This window comes from Musca domestica, unplaced genomic scaffold (assembly GCF_030504385.1).
Source record: "Musca domestica strain aabys unplaced genomic scaffold, Musca_domestica.polishedcontigs.V.1.1 124, whole genome shotgun sequence".
In the NCBI taxonomy this organism is placed as follows: domain Eukaryota; kingdom Metazoa; phylum Arthropoda; class Insecta; order Diptera; family Muscidae; genus Musca; species Musca domestica.
This window is the reverse complement of record NW_026712162.1, coordinates 1,056,532-1,071,868: the sequence shown is the minus strand read 5'-3', so window position 1 is coordinate 1,071,868 and position 15,337 is coordinate 1,056,532. Positions and strand designations below refer to the sequence as shown.

The following is a 15,337-nucleotide window of genomic DNA, read 5'->3' as shown; positions in this document are numbered from 1 at the left end:
AATTTTACATTTTTTTCCCTTTTTTTGAATGAAATTAATTTTATTGAATAAAAGCAAAATATGTCGGAAAAAGCTGCAAATTTTAGTATAACTTTAGATTTGTTCGAATTGATCACCTTTGGCACAATTTATGGCCTTCAAACGGTCAATGAAACCGTCACACATCGTCCGAATGCTGCTTTGCGGTATTTTGGCCCATTCCCATCGAAGCGCTTGCTTGAGGTGATCGACACTTTGGTATTTTATAGTGCCAACCTTGCTTTCCAAAATACTTGAGACACAATAGTCCAACGGATTGGTATCCGGAGATTTTGGTGGCCATTGTGCGCTGGAAATGAAGCGAGGAACCTCATTTTGTAACCATTCTTAGGTGGCTCGTGCTGAGTCCTTTTGGAATCTCCAAGCTCTGTGGCCAAAATGTTTGCGTGTCCAAGGCTTTAATACACCCTCCAGAATATTTTCGCGATAATATTCAGCATTTATTCTGATGCCACGGTCGATTAATACGAGCAGAGAGCGACCATTGGCTGTTATGGCGTCGCACACACCATCACCATGGACGGCGCTTGAGTTCTGGTGTCCAACCGAAGGTGCACATTTTCAGCTGACCTATTTTGCAAGTAAACACGATCATTTTTTTTTTGTTAAGAAACTGCTGGACAACGAATGTTTTCTCATCGGAGAAAACCAAATTCGGCAGTTCACCACTTTCGGCCAAGCGAAGCAACTCTTTAGCTCTTTTGAGCCTATTTTTTTTTGTTGCGGTGTAAGTTCATGCACGTTTTGGAATTTCAATGGCATTACCCAGAGCTCATTTTTCAATAATTGCTGAATGGAATATTGCCATATGTTCAGATCATATTCCGGCCACTGCGACGGGGGTTTCGATCAAGTCGCTTCTTTACTTTTCGAACCACTTCTGCTGCTGTTGCTGTTTTCTTTCGTCCACTTCCTTGACATCGGGCTACGCTACCAGTATCACGGTAACGAGCGATGGTAGGAGACACAAAAGATTTATTCACATTTTAATGCTGGAATGCTCTAACTAAAGCCCCTTGTGGTTTTCCAACCAAATGTAAAGAAATCACACAATCACGATTGAATTCCATCACGAATAACTTTTTTTCTGGAAAATTCTCACCAAAATGTTTTTGTACGCTTGTAAACAATATAATGAGCTGTCACTGGAATAATTTTAATAGCTGTCGGAGGAGTGGTTTTCAAATGACAGCAGTCTGAAGTTGGTTGCAGCAAAACCTAGATCAGCGCTTCCCGAATTCTAGCTCTATGACATTACCCAATACAATGTATTCAATTCTCAGAACCTGTAAGTGCTTTCAGAACACTGATAATTCGGATTTCAACTATTTAATGAGGTTTGGGACCTGTAGTATAATTTTATTTCAACCTCTATTTAGGCTTCTTCGCGATGTAAATTTTGAAAAACCCTGATACCGTGTCTTCCTCTTCAAGCTCTATTTTCATAATCTATTGAGGTTTTCCTATAATTATGGAAAATTTAATTAGGCGTACCATTTTGTACACCTCTGAAAATTCAGAATTCTACAAAATTTCATTCTACAAAAATGGGTAGTCACAAAACGGCAGATTAAAAAAAATATTTGGACCCTCCTTGGATTATGACCCAAAACATTTCACTACTAGATGTTTCTTCATAGAAACAACCTTGGCCTTAAGGTATATATCTTCTACAAAAAACAATTTCGCTGTGTTACAAACGCAATGCCAAATTTAATGTATCCTCCCTTCCACGGTAAAAAGATTTAATAAAAATGTCAACTGCCAAAGCGTTTTTTTCCTAACAATTCGCTTAGGTTTGTTATGACAGTCCCAGGATAACAATTGTTTTGTTTATCACACATATGCCATATGTATTAACGAACGTATGTACGTACGTTTGTATGCATATATCACTTAAACATACATACATGCACACACACACACACAACCAATGCTGGACGGTTTGTGACATGTGCCATGCCTCCACACTTTGTTTACGTTTCTAAAAGCTCTTGCTCCACAACAACAACAACAACAACAACGACAAAATGTCCTTGAACTTAGTCATTGAAGTGGTTGTTGGATGCCGGAATGACTGACTGAATGACTTTTAAAAATCCCCTCTCGAAAGTAGGATGTTAATTTCCTTTGAAAGCTAACAAAAACTAACTTTTGCAAACAAGAAATAAAACCAAATCATGGGCTAATACTTTAAGGCTTTAACTCAATTCTGGGAAAAGGGGGATTATTGTTGGAAAAATTTCTAGAATTTGATTTATTTCCAATCTGATGGTTATCAAATATGGAATGAAATTTAAATGAAGTCCGTCGCCGATTCGAAGAAGCAAATTGAGGAATAAGCTAAAAAAAATTAATTGGACCCCCTGCCCATTAAACTTGGATTTTTAAATAATTATTTTTCAAGGACCGACAAACCAATAATTGTGTATTTTTAAATAATTTTTTTCAAGGACCCACAGACCAATACACGTGGATTTTTAAATAATTTTTTTTCAAGGACCGACAGACCAATAAACGTGGATTTTTAAATATTTTTTTCTCAAGAACCCACAGACCAATAAACGTGGATTTTTAAATATTTTTTTCTCAAGAACCCACAGACTAATAAACGTGGATTTTTAAATATTTTTTTCTCAAGAACCCACAGACCAATAAACGTGGATTTTTAAATATTTTTTTCTCAAGAACCCACAGACCAATAAACGTGGATTTTTAAATATTTTTTTCTCAAGAACCCACAGACCAATAAACGTGGATTTTTAAATAATTTTTTCTCAAGGACCTACAGACCTATAAACGTGGATTTTTAATTAATTTTTTCTCAAGAACCCACAGACCAATAAACGTGGATTTTTTATAGATTTTTCTCAAGAGCCCACAGACCAATAAACGTGGATTTTTAAATAATTTTTTTTCTCAAGACCAATAAACCTGGATTTTTAAATAATTTTTTTCAAGGACCGACAGACCAATAAAACTGGATTTTTAAATAATTTTTTCTCAAGGACCACAGACCAATAAACGTGGATTTTTTAATAATTTTTTCTCAAGGACCACAGACCTATAAACGTGGATTTTTAAATATTTTTTTCTCAAGCACCCACAGACCTATAAACGTGGATTTTTAAATAATTATTTCTCAAGGACCCACAGACCTATAAACGTGGATTTTTAAATAATTTTTTCTTAAGGACCCACAGACCTATAAACGTGGATTTTTAAATAATTTTTTCTCAAGGACCCAAAGATTTATAAACGTGGATTTTTTAATAATTTTTTCTCAAGGACCCAAAGACCTATAAACGTGGATTTTTCAATAATTTTTTCTCAAGGACCCACAGACCTATAAACGTGGATTTTTTAATAATTTTTTCTCAAGGACCCAAAGATTTATAAACGTGGATTTTTAAATATTTTTTTCTCAAGGACCCACAGACCTATAAACGTGGATTTTTTAATAATTTTTTCTCAAGGACCCAAAGATTTATAAACGTGGATTTTTAAATATTTTTTTCTCAAGAACCCCCAGACCAATAAACGTGGATTTTTAAATAATTTTTTCTCAAGAACCCCCAGACCAATAAACGTGGATTTTTAAATAATTTTTTCTCAAGGACCCAAAGATTTATAAACGTGGATTTTTTAATAATTTTTTCTCAAGGACCCAAAGACCTATAAACGTGGATTTTTCAATAATTTTTTCTCAAGGACCCACAGACCTATAAACGTGGATTTTTTAATAATTTTTTCTCAAGGACCCAAAGATTTATAAACGTGGATTTTTAAATAATTTTTTCTCAAGGACCCAAAGATTTATAAACGTGGATTTTTAAATAATTTTTTCTCAAGAACCCCCAGACCAATAAACGTGGATTTTTAAATAATTTTTTCTCAAGCACCCACAGACCTATAAACGTGGATTTTTAAATAATTTTTTCTCAAGGACCCACAGACCTATAAACGTGGATTTTTAAATAATTTTTTCTCAAGGACCCACAGACCTATAAACGTGGATTTTTAAATAATTTTTTCTCAAGAACCCACAGACCAATAAACGTGGATTTTTAAATAATTTTTTCTTAAGGACCCACATACCTATAAACGTGGATTTTTAAATAATTTTTTCTTAAGGACCCACAGACCTATAAACGTGGATTTTTAAATAATTTTTTCTTAAGGACCCACAGACCTATAAACGTGGATTTTTAAATAATTTTTTCTCAAGAACCCCCAGACCAATAAACGTGGATTTTTAAATAATTTTTTCTCAAGAACCCCCAGACCAATAAACGTGGATTTTTAAATAATTTTTTCTTAAGGACCCACATACCTATAAACGTGGATTTTTAAATAATTTTTTCTTAAGGACCCACAGACCTATAAACGTGGATTTTTAAATAATTTTTTCTTAAGGACCCACAGACCTATAAACGTGGATTTTTAAATAATTTTTTCTCAAGAACCCACAGACCAATAAACGTGGATTTTTTTATAAATTTTTCTCAAGGAACCACAGACCAATAAACGTGGATTTTTTTTTATAAATTTTTCTCAAGGAACCGCAGACCTATAAACTTGGATTTAAAAAAATTTTTCTCAAGGACCCACAGACCTATAAACGTGGGTTTCTCAACGACCACAGACCAACAAACGTGGATTTTTTAATAATTTTATCTCAAGGACCAACAGACCTATAAACGTGGATTGTTAAATAATTTTTTCTCAAGGAACCACAGACCTATAAACGTGGATTTTTAAATAATTTTTTCTCAAGGACCCACAGACCTATAAACGTGGATTGTTAAATAATTTTTTTCTCAAGGACCCACAGACCTATAAACGTGGATTTTTTAATAATTTTTTTTCAAGGACCCACAGACCTATAAACGTGGACTGTTAAATAATTTTTTTCAAGGATTCAAAGACCAATAAACGTGGATTTTTAAATAATTCTTTTCTCAAGGACCCACAGACCTATAAACGTGGATTTTTAAATAATTTTTTTCTCAAGGACCCACGGACCTATAAACGTGGATTTTTTTAATAATTTTTCTCAAGGACCCACATACCAATAAACGTGGATTTTTAAATAATTTTTTTTTTCAAGGACCCACATACCAGTAAACGTGGATTTTTAAATAATTTTTTTTTTTTCAAGGACCCACATACCAGTAAACGTGGATTTTAAAATAATTTGTTCTCAAGAACACACAGACCTATAAACGTGGATTTGTAAATAATTTTTTCTCAAGGACCCACAGACCTATAAACGTGGATTTTTAAATAATTTTTTCTCAAGAACCCACAGACCAATAAACGTGGATTTTTAAATAATTTTTTCTCAAGAACCCACAGACCAATAAACGTGGATTTTTAAATAATTTTTTCTCGAGAACCCACAGACCAATAAACGTGGATTTTTAAATAATTTTTTTTTTCAAGGACCCACATACCAGTAAACGTGGATTTTTAAATAATTTTTTTTTTTCAAGGACCCACATACCAGTAAACGTGGATTTTTAAATAATTTGTTCTCAAGAACACACAGACCTATAAACGTGGATTTGTAAATAATTTTTTCTCAAGGACCCACAGACCTATAAACGTGGATTTTTAAATAATTTTTTCTCAAGAACCCACAGACCAATAAACGTGGATTTTTAAATAATTTTTTCTCAAGAACCCACAGACCAATAAACGTGGATTTTTAAATAATTTTTTCTCAAGAACCCACAGACCAATAAACGTGGATTTTTAAATAATTTTTTCTCAAGAACCCACAGACCAATAAACGTGGATTTTTAAATAATTTTTTCTCAAGAACCCACTGACCAATAAACGTGGATTTTTAAATAATTTTTTCTCAAGAACCCACAGACCAATAAACGTGGATTTTTAAATAATTTTTTCTCAAGAACCCACAGACCAATAAACGTGGATTTTTAAATAATTTTTTCTCAAGAACCCACAGGCCAATAAACGTGGATTTTTAAATAATTTTTTCTCAAGAACCCACAGACCAATAAACGTGGATTTTTAAATAATTTTTTCTCAAGAACCCACAGACCTATAAATCTGGATTTTTAAATAATTTTTTCTCAAGGACCCACAGACCTATAAATCTGGATTTTTAAATAATTTTTTCTCAAGGACCCACAGACCTATAAACGTGGATTTTTAAATAATTCTTTCTCAAGGACCCACATACCTATAAATGTGGATTTTTAAATAATTTTTTTCGCAAGGACCGACAGACCAATAAACGTGGATTTTTAAATAATTTTTTCTCAAGAACCCACAGACCAATAAACGTGGATTTTTTTATTAATTTTTTCTCAAGGACCCACAGACCTATAAACGTGGATTTTTTTATTAATTTTTTTTTCTCAAGAACCCACAGACCAATAAACGTGGATTTTTAAATAATTTTTTCTCAAGGAAAAAATATTTTTCGTTTTTTCAAAATCAAATCAAAATCTTAAACTATTTTGTGTTTGTTTTGATTTTTAACCACTGTTCCCATATGCTTACCTGCTTTTCCTAAAAATCCAGACACTCACGTAGTTTTGATTTGAAAATAACGTCGTACATGATTAAACATTCCATTGCGATGATGTTTTATCCAAGAATATTACTACGTATTAAAATATTATAATATTTACATACCTACACACATTAACTATATATATATCTCATGAAATTTTCATTCAACAGGGCCAAATTTCGTTTTCATATCGAAACATTTTCTCAGTTTAGTTATGCCTTAACCTCTAAATAACGATGGCAACAACAAGAAGACGAAAAGTGACTCTCTCATGGCTGCTTCATGTGTGTGGATTAACCCCATTACGAGCACTCACAACATTTTGCGACCTTATTAAATTGTATACATACTTATAGCATACTTTTAGGCACACGGCACATTTCATGTGTTGCTGTTGCATGTTTCTTTCTCATTTTGTATCTAACCAAATATTCCAGCAACAAATGGAATTGTCGCTCACGGCGGAGAGCAAGTAAACAACATAACATGTCGAAAGTGATGCTAACTGTGCGTGAAGGAAAATCACTAAAATTACATTACTACTTTTGCATTATAAAGCGATTTCAATTAGAAAATTTAAAGATATATAGTTTTTGCCTAAGCAATACCTGTTAAGAATATCCATAGAAAGGCAACTCAGTTAATTCATTTCTGGTATAACTGTGTTATAATTAGTGGTATGCTTGTGGAAAATCCTGAAAGAGTAGATATTTAATTGCAATTTATTTCTTCTAATTTAATTATTTATTATGGGAAATGGTTTTCATACGGACATTGATTAATGACAAGTTCACTATTATGATTTCTGCGCAAAAGAAAGTAGTACTGGGGCTAGATTCTTTTTCTATGAAAATATGAAATGAATATTTCCTTTATAAACTTATTCATTTGACATTTCTTTCCTTTATAAAAGTTTTCATAGAACAAGAATTGAAGCCCTGATGAGAACAAATAAAGTTACAATCTTTTAACCATATTTAAAGGTTTTGTGTGGGATTTGAAAATGAATATATTAACAAGCCATACAAATTATATCTCTGACTTTAATAGTACACATTAAAAATCATAGAATTTTTAAAAAAATTGTAATACAGTGTGTCTCATATTACTTTACAAATATTCATAGTTTTCAATTTGTTTTTTTTTTAATATTTCACAGCTAATGGCGTAAAACAGTCTAGTTGTTTGCATTATTCTTATTCTCGACATAGTTAGATTTATTATATTATTATTATATTATATTATATTATATTATATTATATTATTATATTATATTATATTATATTATATTATATTATATTATATTATATATATATTATATTATATTATATTATATTATATTATATTATATTATATATATTATATTATATTATATTATATTATATTATATTATATTATATTATATTATATTATATATATATATTATATTATATTATATTATATTATATTATATCTATTATATTATATTATATTATATTATATTATATTATATTATATTATATTATATTATATTATATTATATTATATTATATTATATTATATTATATTATATTATTTATATTATATTATATTATATTATATTATATTATATTATATTATATTATATTATATTATATTATATTATATTATATTATATTATATTATATTATATTATATTATATTATATTATATTATATTAATTATATTATATTATATTATATTATATTATATTATATTATATTATATTATATTATATTATATTATATTATATTATATTATATTATATTATATTATATTATATTATATATTATATTATATTATATTATATTATATTATTATATTATATTATATTATATTATATTATATTATATTATATTATATTATATTATATTATATTATATTATATTATATTATATTATATTATATTATATTATATTATATTATATTATATTATATTATATATATTATATTATTATATTATATTATATTATATTATATTATATTATATTATATATATATATTATATTATATTATATTATATTATATTATATTATATTATATTATATTATATTATATTATATTATATTATATTATATATATTATATTATATTATATTATATATATTATATTATATTATATTATATTATATTATATTATATTATATTATATTATATTATATTATATTATATTATATTATATTATATTATATTATATTATATTATATTATATTATATTATATTATATTATATTATATTATATTATATTATATTATATTATATTATATTATATATATTATATTATATTATATTATATTATATTATATTATATTATATTATATTATATTATATTATATTATATTATATTATATTATATTATATTATATTATATTATATTATATTATATTATATTATATTATATTATATTATATTATATTATATTATATATTATATTATATTATATTATATTATATTATATATATTATATTATATTATATTATATTATATATATATTATATTATATTATATTATATTATATTATATTATATTATATTATATTATATTATATTATATTATATTATATTATAGTATATATATATTATATTCTATTATATTATATTATATTATATTATATTATATTATATTATATTATATATATTATATATATATTATATTATATTAGACACTAAATTACCACAGAAAGAAAAAGGCTACTACTATTGTCAGGTGTCACAATATATTTTATACAAATCACATTTTTGCCTAAATTGTCCAGAAAATGGTCGAAAACGGTATTTTACCTTTAGTTAAGCTTTTTATTGCTCTCTATTATAGTTTTACGATTTTTAACGACATTTAACGTAAATTGGCGTTGTATCAATTGAAATAGGGGATGGGAATAGAATTGAAATTGAATAGGAAAATAGGAGTACTTAAGCAATCTATTTTTTAAATATAGAATTAAAATTTAATCTATACCCTAACAAAGCGGTCGTGTCCCTTCCTCGCCCTATGACATTTGGTCCTTCGAGCAAGATAGAAAATCTCACCTTCTCACAAAACACAAAAGAAAAGTTTCTATATATATAGCATGGTCTATCCCTAGTTTTAACAACAAAATTTTGCAAACATCTACATATCTAAATATATTTATATTTATATATGGCCTTTTATCTTTTTTTCCAACAATTCGGGGAGGAAATGCTGTGGTTTCGGAAATATCCACCAATTCTGTCAATTTCCTTTGTTTATTTCGGTGATATATTCTTCACAAGCGTTTTTCAAAATAAAAAACAGTTTTATTTCAAATTGATCACAAATGGCCGAAGAGTAACCACAACTATCGCACACAAATATTTTTTGACAGAGGCTTTCAAGCTTCTAAAAGTCATAAAAGCCATTTCGATCGTGAATTGCTGTTAAAATGTGCAAAATATTGAATCTCGCCTTAGAAAGGTCCGAAAGCATAAAATGCCAAGTTGAAGCCTATTCGCTTGACTGTAAATAGGTAGTATTATTATGTGGCAACTACTTGCATCGTTTTCAAATTTTTTTCGTATGGAGTTGAAGACAAAATTATTGCCCGTCAGTTAGAAAATGCGGTCAAAACCATAAAACCAGAAAAAAATTGGTATGGAGTTGACGTACTAAATGATAACCCTAAATAGTAAATTATAATCAATTGGTCGGAAAATGCGACCAAACCCTTCAAAATGTTGACTGATTTGGACCTTTTAAGAACTTTAAATTTCAAATTGCAGGTATTTCCATTGGAAAATCACATGAAACGCACAAACCCCATATGGGGATAATTTTATATGAGACCAATGCCTAAACGTAGGCCAATATTACCCATCTTCGAATAAAAATCACTCCTATTCTGCTAGAATTTTAGATTTGGTCCTTTACAAACACAAAGAGATAGTGCATTGTATCATATCTATCATAAAATATATTTTTGAGGCAATTTATGCAAGTCCGTCCCTCCATGTGTCCAAGTATTTTTGTAATAAATGTAAGAGGCCACATTTATAGCCCGATAAAGATGGAATTTTTCAAAGTTAATTTATTTATACCGGGAGCTAACTCTATTGAAATAAGTGAGATTTGTTTTAAGTTTTTCTATTGTTCAAATACACAATTTAACCCATTCTCATGTCTATTCAAATGCATAATATCTTTTGGAATAAAATGGCTTTTATCCATACAATACTTTGCACTCGAATTCGAGCAGGAGCACTCCTTGAAGAAAGAAAAAAAATCTAGCATACTCTATTTTTCAATGTTACTTAAATTAGAGCGAGCATAAGTTTTTCGTTTTTGAGTGAAAAATAGCTCAACATCGAACAGATTCTACTCTTGTATTTGTTATTTCGTTGTTATATTTGTAAAAATATTTATTTCTTAGCTCACATCTGCAAACAAAACAAAGCCAAATACATTGAAGAACATCAGTCGGACATATGCGTCTTCTGTTTCGCAGAGCTGTAGATGTGTGTATCTAAAATTATAATTGAAGATAAATTTTCTGCGCCAAAAAAAAAAATAAAGAAATATTGGTTTTGCCATTTTTATACCCTACACCACAAGGTGATGATCTGCATAGAACCACATTATGAGTTGATTTATGCATGTCAGTCCGACCGTCTGTCCATGTATTTTTGTGAACAAAATGCAGGTCGCATTTATTATCCGATTGAGATGAAATTTTCCAAACAACATTTGTTTGGCCAAAGGACAAACCCTATTGAAATTGGAGATAATCGGCAAAAATTTAGATAAAGCTCCCATATATATCTTCGTCCGATTTGCCTTTTATTGTGCACCTAACGTGTAATATCAGCCCGAATAGTATGCAATTTTGCACATATAACCAAATTAAGCCTGAACATAAGTATGCCAAATTTGGTGAAGATCGGTTCAGATATAGCTATAGCTCCCATATATATTGTTCATCCGATTTGTTATTTTTGTCGTCCGCAGCCGTAATATGCACTCTGTAACAACAATATTTGGAGAAATACATTTAATACGGCTCAGAAATACCTTTGCTAAATTTTATCGAGATCGGATCAGATATGGATATAGCTCCCATATATAACTTCGTCCGATTTACCTTTGATTGTGCACCAAACGTCTAATATTTGCCCAAATTGGATGAAATTTGGCACTTACGACCGAACTGAGTCTAGAAGCTAGTATGTCAAATTTGGTAAAGATCGGTTCAGATATAGCTATAGCTCCCATATATACTGTTCATCCGATTTGTCATATTTGTTACTCACAGCCGTAATATGCACTCCGTAACAACGATATTTAGGGAAATATATGAAATACAGCTCAGAAATATCTTTGCCAAATTTTATCGAGATCGGTTCAGATTTGGATATAGCTCCCATATATATCTTTATCTGATTTCAAATTAATTGTGCACCAATTGGGCAAAACAAGTCCGAATTTAAAAGATACAAGTGCTTCGACATATTTAGTATTTTGAACTTTAAATTATAATTATAATCATAGCGTGTATGATTGAATTCTCCCATAAATCCTTTTATTTGTTATGTGGAGCTCTACTAAATTAGCAAAGTGGTGTAGGGTATCATAAAGTCGGCCCCGCTCGACTTTAGGACATTCTTTACTGGTTTAATTTGTTTAAGTTTTACTGTTCTCATGCGGGGACGTACATACACCTCTTCAAATTAAACGCCGTGTTGACATCACTTTTGTTAATGTCTCCAATTGCAAAAATATAAACAGCAGTATTATGGAAATGAAACGAAATAGGAATGAAACATACAAGAGGTTTGTTTACATTTTCTTGCAAGGTGAAGTGAGTGGCAATGGTCAGAAAATGCATACAGCTACGGCTGGCTCTCTCTCTTGTGCTCTCTCTTTATTTGACTCTCCTGTGTACAATGTTAGTGAGCCCAACCAAGAAACAGTTAACGAAGGCATAACTAAAAAAGTCACCACCACTACAAAATAAACCATTTATGGCGGTCGTTGAGAACAACTAGGAAATGAAACAAAATACAATGCTGCTGCCGCTTGGCGATGGTGTGCAAGGTGGTTTCTGCTGTTGTTATTGTTGTTTTCGTTTTCTGTTGTTTTCCCATTTCTCACCAGGTTCCATTCTCACTTGGGTTTTATGTTTTAGTCTGTTTTTGTTTCGCAAACGGTTATATCGGAATTTGAAGTGCGGTTTCTTTTCAATCCACGGTATTTTGTTTTTTTATGAGAAAGAAAACAATGAAATTTGCTTAAATTAAAGTGCAAAAATTAGCAAATTTAAGTCGCAGCTCCTTGGAAATTGTTGTCAATTATTGAAATGGAAAAAATTTGAAGTCAATTGAAAGTAAAAATTGTTGTGAAACTGAAATTTGGAAGCAAATTGTGAATCAATAGCCATTCTAAGCTAAAAATAACTGTGGAAAGTGGCAACAAAAAGTGCATCTGTCAAACGTGGGGATATTCCAAATAAAAATGTCAAAGTTGAAGAGGTCTACATTTTGGTTCTCAATGAAATTGTTTTCTTCTTCTCCTTCGGGTGTGGGTGTGAGAGAGCGTGTGTGAAATACAAAGTGTGAAATTGATTCTAGAAGTGCCCTAATAACTTAAAAATCTCCAATTGGAATTAAAAACATAAGATATTCTGGAAATTCTTATAAGAATAAAATCGCAGTCTTAATTAAAAAATATAAAAACTGGTATTCGAAAAAAATATCCTTAAAGAAATACCCCAAAACGAAAAAAGTGTATAACAACAATGAATTTAACCACGACAGCAGCAACAACAGCAAATTTAGAAACAACCTTCGGCTCCCTGACAGCAGCAGCAGCCTCCTCAAAATCAACAACTGCAGCAGCATTGCAAAATTCACAGCAACAACAACAAGAAATGCCGTCAGATGTTTTGTGCGCCAACGCATCATCCATTGCTCCGGTCTCTTCTTCTTCTTCCTGCTTATCGGCATCGTCCTCTGCAAACATTCTCAAAGAGCGGCAGCAGGAAAACATTGAAAATCAAGAACAACTCCCCACCAGCACCCTGGCTGGTGCTACCACCATTAAAATCCCAGTGACAGCCGACCACCCAACAAAAATGGACACTTCACCACCACAATTATCGTCGAAATTTTTGGCTAAAAGCCAAAATAATTTAACAGCAAATGAGCAGCAACAACAACATCATGTTCAACATCTGTTATTGGATACAGCAACAACAACAACAAAAACGGCAGCAGCCGCCACGACAGTAGCTACCTCATCTTCAACAATAATTGATAGTGGGCGTGGGTCTGTCAATGAGTGTGATTCTTCTTCTTCGGTGGAGGATATTTTTCCCCGAACCTCTGTCGCCGACAGTTCGGATCGTCAAGTTAGCAAGAAGCCTTGCACTTTGGATTTCTATGCCAGCCATGGCTCCCAAACCAAATGGTATCTACCACCCACCACGGTTACGACCGGTCCATCAGATGTTATTAAAATTAATATCACCTCGGATATGGACACCTGTTTAATGACAATTTCAACGGCCAGCATTGCCGAGCCGGAATCTTCGACGGTGACGCCACCCTTCGAATCGCAGACCGGTAATGGAGAGGAAGGTGATTATGATGAGATGTCGGCAGCAAATGATAAAATGTAAGTAAAGGGCAAATCAGAAAGAAGGGAGCGAGGAGGGAGGGGTTTACTTGGAATTTTCAAAGTAAGAGACACTGAATAAACAAGGTAGAAGGTCCTTGGTAGCACCACACAGGGTATGGAGGTTATAATAATTTCGTCATTCCGTTTGTAACTCAACGAAATAATAATTTTAGACCTTGATCAGCGTAAAATTCTAATTGAGGTTGCGTCTGTCTGTTCGTCTGTTGTAATCACGCAAAAGTCAAAACGAAGATAGGAAAATTTGCACAGGTTCGTCTTTTGTCTGCAGGTAGGTCAAGTTAGAAGATGGGCTATATAGATTCACGATATCGTATAGCCCCCATATAACGGCATCCTCCGATATTCGGTATTTTTATGATTGCAGACAAATTTTTCAATAAAGTTGTCTGAAAATCTACAAAAGGAGCTTCTTCGGAATACTTTACCCCCTCGAAGAGTATTGTCTATATAGATCCACGATATTGTATATCCCCCATGTAACGGTACCTCCCTATATTCGGTATTTTGCTGATTTCGATGAGAGCAAAAAATGTCGGAAATAGCATCAAATTTTGGAATAAGTTTAGATTTTTTTCGAATTGGTCACCTTTGGCACGCCATTCCCGGCGAAGCGCTTGCTTGAGGTGATCGACACTTTGATATTTTTTAGTGCCAACCTTGCTTTCCAAAATACTCCAGACTTCAATAGTCCAACGGATTGGTATCCGGAGATTTTGGTGGCCATTGTGCGCTGGAAATAAAGCGAGGAACCTTATTTTGTAATCATTATTGGGCGGCACGTGCTGAGTGCGATGATGCTGAGTCCTGTTGGCATGCCCAAGGTCTGCGGCCAAAATGTTTGCGTGCCCAAGACTTTGATACACCCTCCAGAATATTTTCGCTACAATATTCGGCATTAATTCTGACGCCACGGTCGATTAATACGAGCGGAGAGCGACCATCGGCTGTCCATTGGCTGGCGGCCCACACACCATCACCATGGCCGGCGCTTGGCCAACCGAAGGTGCACATTTTCAGCTGACCTCTTTGGCAAGTAAACACGAGCCCTGCGATGCGGGTTTCGATCAAGTCGTTTTTTTACTTTTCGAACCATTTCTGCTGATAT

At 31.2% G+C, this 15,337-nt stretch overlaps 1 protein-coding gene across 2 annotated transcripts in view; it reads left to right on the top strand.

Moving 5' to 3' along the window:
* LOC131800713 (serine-rich adhesin for platelets-like) overlaps nt 1-15,337 on the top strand; it is a 355,165-nt gene that overhangs the window by 65,515 nt on the left and 274,313 nt on the right. Inside the window, exon 1 of one of the 2 annotated variants that reach the window (XM_059118390.1) lies at nt 12,741-14,208. The exons of the other annotated variant lie outside the window; for it this stretch is intronic. Within the exon in view, the coding sequence (XP_058974373.1) occupies nt 13,331-14,208 (878 nt within the window). The 5' untranslated portion in view covers nt 12,741-13,330. Of the gene's footprint in view, nt 1-12,740; nt 14,209-15,337 lie in introns of those variants that run through there. 2 annotated transcript variants of the gene reach the window in all.